Source organism: Hemitrygon akajei, chromosome 15 (genome assembly GCF_048418815.1).
Source record: "Hemitrygon akajei chromosome 15, sHemAka1.3, whole genome shotgun sequence".
NCBI classification, from domain to species: Eukaryota; Metazoa; Chordata; class Chondrichthyes; order Myliobatiformes; family Dasyatidae; genus Hemitrygon; species Hemitrygon akajei.
This window is the reverse complement of record NC_133138.1, coordinates 77095266-77110204: the sequence shown is the minus strand read 5'-3', so window position 1 is coordinate 77110204 and position 14939 is coordinate 77095266. Positions and strand designations below refer to the sequence as shown.

The following is a 14939-nucleotide window of genomic DNA, read 5'->3' as shown; positions in this document are numbered from 1 at the left end:
CCTTCTTCACCACCGATTCAACCTGGAGGTTAACCTTAAGGGTATCCTGCACAAGGACTCCCAAGTCCCGTTGCATCTCAGAACTTTGAATTCTCTCCTCACTTAGATAATAGTCTGCCCGTTTATTTCTTCTACCAAAGTGCATGACCGTACACTTTCCGACATTGTAATTCATTTGCCACTTCTTTGCCCATTCCCCCAATCTATCCAAGACTCTCTGTTTCCTCAGCACTACCGGCCCCTCCACCTACCTTTGTATCATCAGCAAACTTAGCCACAAAGCCATCTATTACATAATCCAAATTGTTGTTATACAACGTAAAAAGAAGCGGCCCCAACACGGACCCCTGTGGAACACCACTGGTAACCAGCAGCCAACTAGAATGGGATCCCTTTATTCCCACTCTCTGTTTCCTGCCAATCAACCAACACTCTATCCACATATGTAACTTTCCTGTAATTCCATGGGCTCTTGTTTAGCAGCCTCATGTGCGGCACCTTGTCAAAGACCTTCTGAAAATCCAAATACACAACATCCACTGCATCTCCCTTGTCTAGCCTACTTGTAATTTCCTCAAAAAATTGCACTAGGTTTGTCAGGCAGGATCTTCCTTTAAGGAAACCATGCTGAGTTCTGCCTATCTTGTCATTGGCCTCCAGGTACTCCGTAACCTCATCCTTGACAATCGACTCCAACAACTTCCCATCCACCGATGTCTAACAGGTCTATAATTTCCTTTTTGCTTCCTTGCCCCCTTCTTAAATAGCGGAGTGACATTTGCAATCTTTCAGTCCTCCGGAACCAGGCCAGAATCTATCGACTTTTGAAAGATCATTGCTAATGCCTCCGCAATCTCCACTGCTACTTCCTTCAGAACACGAGGGTACATTCCATCTGGTCCAGGAGATTTATCTACCCTTTGACTATTCAGCTTCCTGAGTACTTTCTCTATCGTAATTGTGACTGCGTATATTTCTCTTCCGACACCCTTGAATGTCCAGTATATTATTGATGTCTTCCTCAGTGAAGACTGATGCAAAATACTCGTTCAGTTCCTCCACCATTTCCTTATCTCCCATTACAATTTCTCCAGCATCATTTTCTATCGGTCCTATATCTACTCTCACCTGTCTTTTACTCTTTATATATTTGAAAAAGCTTTTAGTACCCTCTGATATTATTTGCTAGCTTCCTTTCATAGTTCATCTTTTCCCTCTTAATGACCTTCTTAGTTTCCTTTTGTAAGCTTTTAAGAAATTCCCAATCCTCGGCCTTCCCACTAATTTTTGCTTCCTTGTATTTCCTCTGCTTTGCTTTTACTTTGGCTTTGACTTCTCTTGTCAGCCACGGTTGCATCCTTTTTCCATTTGAAAATTTCTTCTCACTTCTCGCATAAACTCCAGCCACTGCAGCTCTGCCATCCTTCCCGCTGGTGCCCCTTTCCAGTCAACCTTGGCTAGTTCCTCTCTCATGCCACTGTAATTTCCTTTACTCCACTGAAATACCAACACATCGGATTTCGGCTTCTCTTTTTCAAATTTCACAGTGAACTCAATCATGTTGTGATCACTGCCTCTTATGGGTTCCTTCACTTCCATCTCTCTAATAACCTCTGGTTCATTACATAATACCCAATCCAGTACAGCCGATCCCCTATTGGGTTGAACAACAAGTTGTTCTAAAAAGCCATCTCGTAGACATTCTACAAATTCTCTCGAGATCCAGTGCCGACCTGATTTTCCCAATCCACTCGCATTTTAAAATCCCCCACAATTATCATAACACTGCCCTTCTGGCAAGCCCTTTCTATTTCCTGCTGTAATTTGTAGTCCACATCACTGCAGCTGTTCGGAGGCCTGTAGATAACTGCCATCAGGGTCCTTTTACCCCTGCGATTTCTTAGCTCACCCATAAAGATTCTGTACCTTCTGATCCTATGTCAACTCTAATGATTTAATATAATTTCTTACCATTAAAGCCACGCTGCCCCCTCTACCTACCTGCCTATCCTTCCAATACACCGTGTATCCTTGGACGTTCAGCTCCCAGAGACATGCATCCTTTAGCCACGTCTGTGATGGCCACAATATCATTGTCAATATAATTGTCCTCTGTAATTACACAGCTGCAGTTTCCTGTAAGCAGATCTTGTTAAAAGATCAAAGAACCAAGATGGTAGCCACCCATGAGGGTGGGGATACAAAGACTGTGGGAGAGGGGAAGCCAGAGATGAGAGGGATCCAGATCCTAATAGTTACTGGTGGCACCTCACTGATAATCATGGTACTATTAAGATTCATATTCTCATAATTGACACCAATACAAAACTCTGACAATCTGTCCAGCACTGGTAATAATATGTTTTGCTCTGACTTTTTATGTGTAATTAGATATGAAGGCAGTCTCCGGGTAATGAATGGGTTCCATTTTTACAGCTGCCCGTAAGTTGATTTTGTCTGTAAGTAAGAAAATACACAAAAATCTCTTGACATGGTAACCACACCTTCCCAATGAATGTATTGCAACATGTAAATAAGACTGCTAAGAAATAATTACTAAAAGTAGTGAGGGGTGAAGCTAGTTCTGCTGTTCAAAGGAACAACCCCACATCAGACTTCTGAATTTATGTGAACTTGCTTGAGTGTAGGGGTGTCCATAAATCAGGTAATCTTAATCTAAGACTTTTCAATCTGCTGATCTTTGCAGTGAGACTATAGTCAATGTAAAAAAATAAAGTTAGTCTACCAGTCCATGACAGATGCATCTCTCTTTCTATTTCCTCAGACCTGGTTCCATGTGAAAATGACAACTTTGAACTGGCGATGCTTGGTTGGAACTGATTTACGCTATGACCTTACATATCAGAACCGGTTAGTGCATACCAGTCTGAACTAAACTGATGGATCACCAAGGGCAACAGTATTAACAATTCATCTGCTTTGCTGAAATCTGAACACAAGTATTTGCCCCATCAGTCAAACCTCTAGATTGCTTATCTGGTAATATTACCACTATCCACAATAGTGTTTATGCCCAAAAACCTTTTCCACACTTGCTATTGTATTCCCCCTTTTCAAATATTTATCCGTGCATTGTTAATAAAAACATTTAGTCTTATTCTCAATAGTTATACAAGAATCATAGTACAAAAGTCTATGGTTCAAGAAAATTATTCTGCTCTCTACTACAACTCGCTCAACCTTTCCTCCTAAGACATGCTCTCTAAACCAGGTATCCTGGTAAATCCCCTCTGCACCCTCTAAAGCTTCTATATCCTTCCTATAAGGTAACCAGAACTGAATACCCTGAATGTAGTCTAACTGAAGTTTTATAGAGCTGCAACATTACCTCATGGCTCTTGAACTCAATTCCCCAACTAAAGGCCAACACACCATATGCCTTCTTAATCACCATTCAACTTGTGCTGCAACTTTGAAGGATCTGGGTGTAGACTGCAGGATCCCTCTGTTCAACAACACTGCTAAGATTTCTGCCGTTAAACTTGTACCCTGCCTTCAAGTTTGAATCACTTCACACTTTTCCAGACTGAGTGTCACTTCTCAGCCCAGCTCTATGCCCTGTTAATGTCCTATTTTAATCAACAACTTTCTACATCATCCACAACACTGCTGACCTGACTAGCTCACCCTTGCATTTCTGGTTCAAGTCAATTATATTTAAAAAAAATACAATGAGCAGGGATCCCACAACAGATCCCTGCAGAACAGCACTAGTAACCAATCTCTAGCCAGAATATGCTACATTTACTACCACTCTCTGCCCTCTGTAGGCAAGCCAATTCCAAAGCAACGTAGGTGGTGTAATTTTACCGATCTTACCAATATGGTGATTGAGGGAAAAGAGATGGATTTTTTGATGGCAAAATACAAGACAGACAAAATTGACCAATGAAGCAGGAGAAAATAAAAGATGCCAAAAATGGAATGCATTTACCAAGATAGTTAATGTTGATATGATCACATCATGCCTGTTCCTGGTCAGCTTGCAAGCCAGTTACACTTTCCACAAGTAATGAATTCAATTTCCAAGTTTTAATCACAGCTTCAAGAAATTGGATGGGTTTGAGTCAGAACATAATTCATAATTATGCAAAAAAAATCAAATTGAAGGATTATCCTGGTCACCATCTTTGCTTCTACATAGTGGGAATATTGCATGGCAGGATCAGTCCTTAATGGTTTTTCTTGCACCACACCCCCCATCTAGTCAAACTCACCATGAAGATCAGCAACTTAGACATTGTACTGCTAGGGGCATTTGGTCACGTGAATTATCAAGATGCATTTTTTTAGGAAGCAATCACTATACAGTTTCCAAATTTTTTTTAATATGTAACTAAGCTAAGGCACTTTATATAAGTCACTCCACAGTCATTCCAATCTACTTAGCTCAGATTTAGTTGTTTGTTAGATTTGTAGGGATGGTTTTAAGGGCTGCAGAGTGAGTTAGGATTTAGGGACAGGGACGAGGGAAGTTTGAGGTCAGGAGCAGGAGCCAGTGGTTGGAGTGCTCCACGGTTGAAGGCCAGCAAACCCATTGAAAGGATGTTGGGTTGGCAGGCACTGAGGAGAAAGACCATCAAACCCTGTGGCCAATGACTGAGTTGGTTATGTTGGCGCCAGAGTGTATGGCAACACTTGCAGGCTGTCCCCAGCATATCATCAGTTGTATTTTGGTTATTAACACATTTCACTGTATGTTTTGATGTACATGCGATAGATAAATTAATCTAAATCCTTAGTTTTTAAAACTCTACATGCTCCTAACTTTAGTGTAAGTGGGCATTCAGCCAAAGGCCTGAACTCAGAACGCATTTATAACAGAATGGGATGTCCTCAAGGCACACTTACTCCAGTCCTCAATGGACATTTCAAGTCCTCTGATAATTTGAGTTGGATTAAGTATCTAATGGTTTGTACTCTTGTTCAAAAGAACAATGCTTGGTGCCGCAAATTTAAAAATGGGTTTAGGAGACGGAGCATAGAAACTAAAATGGGTTCCCAGGTTTAAAAAGGAAGGTTCATAAATGACATACTGTAACCCCTTCCCATTCACAATTAAGGAACTGGGCTCTGGTTGGTCCACTATGACTGCAGAGGATTGATTTCAGGTTGCTAGAACTGGGATAGTACTTCTATGAGCTGAGTAACTGTTCAAATTAGTAGCAATTTTTTTTTTTTTGAAAATCATTATTAAATTTGCTTCAACACTAACATTTTCTTAAAAATCAAACAACATCAATATGAAAGTTCCAGAGTCATTTTTGTTGGTTTTATTAAAATATCTCATACCAATGATTACAGCCACAAACATGATTGTTTCTAACAAAAAAAAAATGATCAGGGAGCAAGAAGCATGGGGAAGGATTTAAAACTTATTTAGCAATTGGGTGCCAGGACTCACAGTTTCAATGGCCATAACAGCACAGCAAATGATTCTGTTCAAATTCCTAATATGGTTTCTACTTCACATTATAACTGACAAAAATTCTCATTCTAAACAGAAGAAAAAAATCCTTGGGTATTTGTTTAAAATGTCAAAATGCATTTGTAAAAATTATGGTGCAAAGATAATAGTTGCTTCAAGTCCCTACAGGTATACTTGATGCAAGGTTGTATTGGAATATTGGTGAGTGCCAACAGATTTAATGCTTATAGAAACAGATTCTAAAAAAAGCTCTTTTTAAAATTGAGATAAAGGAAAAAAGCCAACTCTCCAGAGGAGTTACCCAATCCACACTTACTACTGTAGTGCTCTATGCAACAAGCCAAATAAAAACCCATGTGCTGCTTATTAAATGAAAACCATTTCTCATCCAGAGATTGCATATTTTTATTTGGGGGGGGGGGGCTGAGGTGGTGGGGTATTTGAGAGAAGAAAGTAGTATTAAATGGAAAGGGAAAAAAAATGGCCAAGTATGAATAAACTGCAGGAACAAAACACAAATGACAATGGGGATAGCAAAATCAAACCTGAAACGCACTACCCTAATTGAATTGCAAAAATGAGTAGGTACGGTAGAGATCAGCTCACATAAGGGTTTCTTTATGACTAGACTTTGAACATCAAAAGCATTAAACAATTAAAAAAACTGATGAGTTACGGAGAAGATGAGTGCAAGAGGGAGAGAGAGTGAAAGCACATTTTCAGTCTACTGGTATGACGTATTTTCCACCAAATATTGTAATTGGGATACCAGCTAACCTGGGACGTTTATAGCCACCATAATAAAAATTTTGAAGGAACTTGGTGCAAGTTGCTGAATAAACTAAGACAAGAAATCATGAAGGTTTTTTTGCCTGAGAATTCTGTGCACTGACAAAGCATCTCCATATGCAAAAGTAGGAAGTCTTGTATATTTTCACTTTCTTTTTAAAAAGTATATTCACAGCTAAACAAATCTGTGGCTTCTACAAAACTGTACACAGACAGAGTACATTCATGGCTGACTTGAGGTACTACAAGGTTTCTTTCCTTTTCATATAAGGTCACAGAATTACAGACGTCAATTGGAAATGCAGTATGATTCCACGCTTCATTTAACTGCATTAACTACATTTTGTAGTCCCACTTATTTTTCTTTTTTGCTGCGAACTTTTGGGCTGCATCCTGACAGAAGGTTAAAAGGTCAAAAAAGGTGAGGAATGCCATTTCTTTTCTTCTCTTGAGAGCTGCTATTGGTCAGCAGGGATATCTCTGTCTGGTTCCGATTTGGCTGTCTGGACTGGGGATGGTGTGTGAGAAGGATGGGCTACTGAAGGCATCCCATGCTGCATAGGGATGGCACCCGCTACGATTCCTTCAACCGCTGCCGCAGGGATACCTCCTGCTGTTACCCCAACCACTCCACTCGGGAATCTGTAACAAACATATAACCGTTAAGTAACAGAACCAAGGGGGAGTAAATTGCAATGTTTAAAAAAAAAATGCAGTGTAATAACTTCCGCCTGGATAGCTCTATAATTCATAGCAGCGAAACAGATAAAAGGATAACCGTTTCACATAATGGGCGAGAGTATGATGGAGATCCCCAGGCTGCATTAGATACAGAATCAATCGGCTTTTAAAGTGGCATTAAATATATGCCTGCAAAGCAAAAATATTCAGACAGAGGAAGATGGAAGGAGAAATGGAATTAAGAGTTCACAAAACTAAGAAAATGGCACAGGAGGACGAATTGACTAAATATCCTGTACTTGTACAAATTGTGTTGATTTGAGTGATTTCAGTCAGAGACATTGTAGCTGCTTTACAAATAAGTATATTTGTGGCAGCTGTAGGTTACTAGATAGCACTTTTACCTCTCCTGGGTTTCAAGTCTCACTCCAGGGTCCTTATCAAAACAAAACCAAGTTGATACTGACTCAGTAGTGGATTGCTGAACTTGTATCAGTCTTTCTGATAAAATATTAAACTGAGGCCACATCTGCTTTGTCAAATACATGTAGAAGATCTAATGGCACAAGGATACTCAACCTTAGTTCTCTGGGTAATACTCATTCCTTACACTCTCTTCAAAATAGATTCTCTGATCATTGATACTTGTCATTTATGAGAGTTTACCATGGGCCAATCAACTGTCACATTTTCCCACATTAAAATGGTTCAAACGTTACTACACGTCAAAAAACTACTGACTTCAAAGCACTTTGGGATGCACCAAAATGAATAAAAAGCTGATTTGCTTTTTGTCAACCCCAGTAACTTTTGACTATCCATTTAGCTAGCCTAACCACTTCTGACTGTTATCTGCAATTGTTGTGATGTTGGAGGATAGAACCAGGTGAAGCTGCAGTTACTTTCCACAAATAACTAACTGCTTAAATGCACTAATTTTCAGAAGTAGAATTCCATTAGCAAAAGTACTGTAGGACAACAATGGAAATCTAAATCATTAAAAGTGCCTTTGTTACAGGAGAACACTAAGTGGATAAGGTTTCAGGTTTTAGGAAAGTGGACAAGCATGCACTGGTGGACTCCTGACAGAGTGGGGAAAATACAATTTCATTTAAGAAACAGAACCACTGACTGCTTGCTGCACCTCCTGAAAGCCAGTTACGCAAGTGCTGAGAGCTGGGCTCTCTTAAAACCTGGCGGATAATGGCACAATTGACCTGGACCATCATATGCCCATTAAAGAGAATGTAACACTTCGCCATTCATAAATTCACAAGTGTGAAATTTTAAAACATTGGCCATCAGTTTGCACAAAAACCTGAGACATCTTGCACACATTATCAGGATAACTGAGCAGGAAAATCATTGGGTAATATCCACACATTTCAGCAGTAGCTATGAAAAGAAATAATTTTCTTCACTTCAAGAAATGAGGGATAAGTGGGCACCAAACCTAGTCTTAGGTAATGGTCAACTAAGATTTTTGAGAAAAAAAATGCTTACTTTTGAATAAGTGAGATTTATCTTGAGCAAATCAAGCTCTTAAAAAGTTTCTGAAGTGCTTTCCAAGTTAGTAATACTAACAACATGATACATGGGTCTATCCAATCTCTCCTTGTAACTGAAGCCCTCTTTTCCAGGCTGCACCCTAATAGAAAAACATCTTTCTTGTAGTGCAGCAGTCAGAACTGTACACAATACTCAAAGTTCAATCATTAGTTACATCAGAATACTGCAGTCCATTCTGTCCACCACTCTGAATGAAGGACGCTCTTGATTGATTGATTGATTGATGAAGAGGTCAATACTCCCCAATGCCATTAGGCTTTACAATTCTACCGCCAGGACTTAAGAACTTTTTAAAAGCTATTATTAATGCTTTTTGAGATAGTGATTTAGATGCATATCATATTTTTTTACTGAGTTAAGTATTGTATGTAATTAGTTTTGCTACAACAAGTGTATGGGACATTGGAAAAAAGTTGAATTTCCCCATGGGGATGAATAAAGTATCTATCTATCTATCTATCTATTTGGTGAGAAGAAACTACAGCGTAATTTTAAAAAATAGCTAATGAAAAATATAGAAATTGTAATTGTTCTCATTATAGCTAAAAAGATTGAAAGGTGATCTTACAGAACTGCCCATGAAACATGTTGAGAAAGAGTGGCGAAATTTCCAAAAGAGGATAAGTACATAAAGACAGGCAAGCATGCACACGACATACATTAAAAATAAATGACACATCAACAAAAGCCAACACAAAGACTGACCAATGAGGAAACTGAGAACTAAGTAGTAGAGAACTGCACGTACTCAAAGGTAAACAGTCTGAAAATGGGAAAGATATAAAGTAGTAGCCCAGTGCTTTTTGGAGCTTGACTACAAAAGACAGGGGTGGGGGAAAGCTAGTGTTCAGACAACTTTCTAGAATATTTTAGTTTGTTTTTAAATTGCTGCTCTCTACAAGAGTATGTGGTTACACACCAGGAATTGGGCGAGGATATGCATCTTATGATGGCATACATTCAAGTGACCAGCTGGTCTTTTTAAAATATATAAACATCGGTATATTAGAAGAGTGACAGATTTGTTGAAAGGCTGTACTGAACAGATCTTTGTTACTCCTCTAATCCCTGTGCCACATTGAGCAGGTTTATCTATTCTAGAACTAGAATAGTTAAATTCTCTTTGCAGAGTTGGGACATGTTTTATTTACAAATTAAAATGTTCTTTCCAACTGAACACTAAAATGTTTCTTCCAGGTACTCTTTCTATATATAAAAAATGCTATAGGCAGAGAAGTAGCATATAAAAAAGCCCTTCGGCCCATCATACAATCATACATTTATGCTAATCCTATTTCATCCCCCTACATTCTGCTTAATATTCCCAAATTCAACTGCTCATCTAGACTTCGATTTCCAGTTGTCAATTAACCTACCTAAGTTCAATTTGAGGTCTGTAGTTCTTCAACATTTGCAAGTAGCAGTTTGAGAGCCCTCTGCATTTACCTAGTTTTCTACATTACTCACTCATAAAATGTGGTATGGTTTTAAGTCACAATAATAGACAAACACAATCAGCCTAAACTAATAACACACACAATTGTATTTTCCTGTCTTTATTGAACACAATGTTCCAGTCCAGGCTGGAAAAAGTATGTGAACCTTTGTATTTATTAACTGGTAGACCTCCTTTAGTAGCACTAACCTCCACAAAATGTTTCCTGTAGCTGCTAATCAGACTTGCACAACAGAGAGGAGGAATTTTAGACCATTCCTCCAAACAAAACTGTTTCAGTTCATCAATATTTCTAGGATACCTTCTTCCGGCCATGCCACAGCATCTCAATTGGGTTAACATCTGGACTCTGACTTGGGCATTGCAAAACTAATTTTCTCCTTTTTAAACCATTCTATTGATTTACTGTTGTGTTTCAGACCAGTGTCTTGTTGCATCATCCAATTTCTATTATGCTTCAGGTGACAGACTGCTACTTCGACATTCTCCTGTAAAATGTTGTGATACAATTCTGAATTCACTGTTCCTTCAATGATTGCAAGCTGACGAGGCCCTGAGGCAGCAAAGTATCCCCAAACCATGATGCTCCCTCTACCATGCTTCACAGATGGCATGAGGTTTAGTGTTGGTGTGCAGTGCCCTTTTTCCTCCAAACATAGTAGCATGCCTTTCTGCCCAAAAGTTCAGCTTTTAGCTTAACTGTCCACAGAACACTGTCCCAGAAGCATCCTTTGGAAACTTGAGATGTACAGCAATGTTTTTTTTGGGGGGGAGTGCGGTGGCTTCCTCTGTGATGTCCTTCCATGAGCACCATTTTTGTTTAGTGTTTTTCTTGTAGTGGACATGTGAACAGAGACTTTATTTTCTGCAGGATGTTTGCTGTTACCCTTGGTTTTTTCCATCTCCTTCAGCATTGCACATTGTGATCTTGGTGTGATCTTTGCAGGATGCCCACTCCTAGGGAGAGTAGCAACAGTACTGAGTTTCCTCCATTTGTAGACAACTTCTCTTACTGTGGACTGATGAACACTCAGGTCTTTAGAAATGCTTTTGTAGCCTTTTCCAGCTTCATGCATCTCTACAATTCTTCTAAGGTCCTCTGAAAGTTGTTTTGATTGAGGCATGGTGCACATAAACAGATCTTTCTTGAGGAGAGCAGGCTGTCAGTAACCTGATTTTGGAGGCATGTGTTGTAGAGGTGCCCTGCCCTATAAAAAGATATACAATCTCATCTCATTGATTGGAACACCTGACTCCAAATAGCTTTTGTAGAAGGCATTACCCCAGAGGTTCACATACTTTTTTTGAACCTAGACTGTGATTGTTTAAATGGTGTACTCAGCATTGACGAGAAGTACAACTGTTTGTGTGTTATTAGTTCAGGCAGATTGTGTTTGTCTATTATTATGTTTTAGATGAAGATCAGCCCACATTTTATGAGTAATTAAAGCAGAAAACCAGGTAATTGCAAATAATTCACAAACTTTTTCTTGCAACTATATGTACAGCTAAATGAAAAAATGTTACTCAGGGACCAAGATGCAAAACAGTGGATATATCACATACAGCGCATAAAATATTAACAGATTCTGTGGATGTACAAGTTGACAAAGTGCATGCACGACATAGAGTTTAATATACAACAGCATTACTGCTACTGGTGCTGTCATAAATAATGTGATCTGTGATGTAAAATAGGGAATGGTCAGCCTGCACCTTCCTAAAGTTCACTATCACCACTTTAATCCTGTCCACAATGAGACTCAAATTGTGTTCCCACAAGTCCACAAGCTGTTCTACCTCCTATCTTTATGCCAACTCATCATTGTTGCTGATGGAGCCAACCACTGTTGTGTCATCAGTGAAGTTAATGTTGTGGCTAGAGCTGGGATCTAGCAGTACAGTTAAGCATCAGCAGTGTGAATAGCAGCAGGCTGAGAATGCAATGCAAGGGGACACTGGTGCTCAGCATGACAGAGCTAGAGATGTTGCTGCGAACACTGACAGTCTGACATCTTTCCATCAGGAAGTCCAAGATCCAGTTACAGAGGGAGGTGTTGAGATCCATCAAGGACAGTTTACCCACCAGCTTCTGAGGAATGAGCATATCCAATGCTAATCTTAAGTTAATGAATAGCATTCTGACAAAGGAGACATCATTCTCCAGATGAGTAGAGGGCAGAGGCCAATAGGTCCTCAGTGGACCATTTTGGGCAACATGCAAACTGACAGAGGTCCAATGAAGTGGAAAGGCAGGATTTAATGCAGTTCATGACCAGCTGCTCAAAGCACTTCATTACTATTGAGGTCAGCGCCACTGGACTGTAGTCATTAAGCAGGTTACTGTTGGCCTCCTGGGCACTGGGATGATGGTGGCATGTCTTTATGATGTGAGGAAAAACAGCACCCAGAGTAAACCTACATGGTCACAGGAAGAACGTATAACCCCAGAAACATAGAACAACAGACCAGCACATAACCCAGATTACTGGTAACGTGGCACTCCCCAAAATGTTATAAATACTCCATCGATTGAAATGCTCAAGACAAAGATCAACAGATTTTATTAAGATGGAGATATCAATGAACATGGTGTAAGGTAGGAAAATGTAACTGAGGTACTATTTAGCCATGATAATTCAATGACTGTAAAGATTTAAGGGGTTGAAATGACACACTATGTAACCACGCAATCTCGTGGTGTGGAGAAAACAGGAGAAATGAATTTAACAATTTTGTTACTATAATAGTGCAAGAAATCCCAAATACAGTGTTACTCAAGATCCCAATTTTCCTCACAATTAGGATGTTCACCTTGTGGATGATAGCACCATGCTGATGATGCCCAGGACAGAAAATTGTAATTATGGAACAGGATCACATAACTGTATAGCATGCCAGACTTAAAAGATTCAAAGATGCTCTCTCATCATTTTTCTTTGGCTTGACATCAGTTTGGCTGATATTATCATCTAATGAGTTCTTCTATGTTAAAATTCTATGTTAAAAACACTGCTTATGTATACTCTGAATGTCACAGACCAAGATGAAAACAGGCAGCATTTTTAATACAAGAGCCTCCAGTCAGGCTTCAGAAGAAAGACTGCATCATTGCCTCAATTAGGAACCTATAACCAACACATTTTTTTTACCTGTAAGCAGCACCATTCAGCTCAGGATGTACAGCCACAGGGTCAATGCCAGTCCACTGTGCAGCTGCAGCTAGATACTCTTTATTCACACAGTTTTTCAAGGTATCTGGAATCCGTCCTGTTGAGAAGAGAAGAATATAAGTATCTGTCCTCAGGCACAGATCATAAGTCTGAGGCACCATCAACAGGATAAATGTTCACCCTCAACACCCATTTCCCCAAGGAAACGACTAATTATTGAAAATGCTCCCAAACTTCACTCTGAAGTACACAAATGGAGCACTAGCAGAAACTTATTCATGGGGTTCTTGCCAAATAGAGAATGAATTCTCCTCTGGGTGAGAGAATTAATTTAAAAACAGCACATTTCAGATAGAGGGGAAAGAGATAACTAGCTTGGAATATCACTATTTAACATTCCCTAGTAAATTTTTAATCCATTCAATTTTTTATTTTCTTTTATCATGCTCATCCAGTTATACAGTGAGCTGGATGGTACATACATTGATTGAAATGAAAGAGATTAGTAGCTCAGGTTGGCTTCTTGCCTGTAACGTTGTTCACCGAGCCTAGAGATTAGATCACAAATGTTACATCACCAGTCAAAGAGACATCATCAATGTGCAATTAGGTGCTGTTTCTGCTGAGTGCTCATGTTTATATTGGCCTAACTTGTTCTGACTGGTTGGCTGTTACACTGGCAGCTAGTCTCTGCTGGGTGCCAGCCAACTGGATAGCTGAATGATCTCCACTGGCCCGTATCCCTGGTATGGGGCATTGAGAGTGTTGGTTCCTCTGGCACCTGCAGCACCCCCTCAGCATTGATTCCACAGGCTCATTGATGATGCTACCTTGACTAGTGACAAAATGTTTGCAACCTAACCTCCAGGGTCAGTGAACACCCCTACAAACATACATTGATATCCTAACGGTGGGCTACCAGATGTGCAACTGCCACAGCTGCACATTGCACCACAGAATTAAATCACTCCTGGAGCTTAGGGCAAGATACATTGTGTCTGTAGCCTCTCAAATCTACGCCAGCCATGCTGCCATATCCAGAATGGGCACATTCATTTGATGCTTACTAAAAATGTAGTTTCATTTTACGTTATGTATTTATTAAGTTACATTAGTTTAACTTAATAACGATCTTTAATCAAAATTTTAAACTTAAGGCCCAAATCCAACTTGGATGGAGGTGACCATGAGGCCTTTGAAACATTAAGAAGCACAATGCTCAAATTACAAGTGAATTTATTGAACTAGCGCACAAGGGCACATTCAAGGTATGGGCTCTGTTGTTCAGTCTCTTTAATTCCAATAAGAATGAAGGATGAGAAAAATAATTATGTTTAATACTACATATTAAATTAACTGAAGTCAAGCACTTGTGATTCCCAAATATCACCACAAACTATCAAAGGTCTCTCAGAATCTGCAGCATCTACAATATATTTTCATCACTTAGATTTATGGGTTGAAGACGAACCAAAAACAACAATAACTATAGGTTTCAACTCAGATCTCCAGAACAGGAGGCTACCTTGGTTAATGGGGTCTACTGTTTAAGTAGAGGTAAACAGATACTTGTTAAACCAGGGTTTAATAGTCAACTCGAATAAACAGGAATGCAAAACCGATTCAAGTCAGATCGGCTATGATCTTATTAGTGGAAGAACAGATTGAAGAGCAGAGTGACCAACTCTTGCTTCATACATTCAAATATCTGTAGCTACTGAAATAAAACTGAATGATGAAATTACTCTGCAAGTCAGGCAACATCTCAGACCCAGAGCGTTAAATCTTTCTCTTTCCACAGATGCTGCCTGACATGATTTTT

The 14939-nt window shown here is 39.4% G+C and overlaps 1 protein-coding gene across 4 annotated transcripts in view; it reads right to left on the bottom strand.

Moving 5' to 3' along the window:
- Positions 1 to 5271: 5271 nt before the first annotated feature.
- LOC140739488 (C-terminal-binding protein 1-like) overlaps positions 5272 to 14939 on the bottom strand; it is a 118565-nt gene continuing 108897 nt past the window's right edge. For all 4 annotated transcript variants that reach the window (XM_073067840.1, XM_073067839.1, XM_073067842.1 and 1 more), the window contains 2 exons: positions 13097 to 13214; positions 5272 to 6880 (listed from right to left, as the gene is read on the bottom strand). In XM_073067840.1, the coding sequence (XP_072923941.1) occupies positions 6697 to 6880; positions 13097 to 13214 (302 nt within the window). In that variant the 3' untranslated portion in view covers positions 5272 to 6696. The remainder of the gene's footprint in view (positions 6881 to 13096; positions 13215 to 14939) is intronic.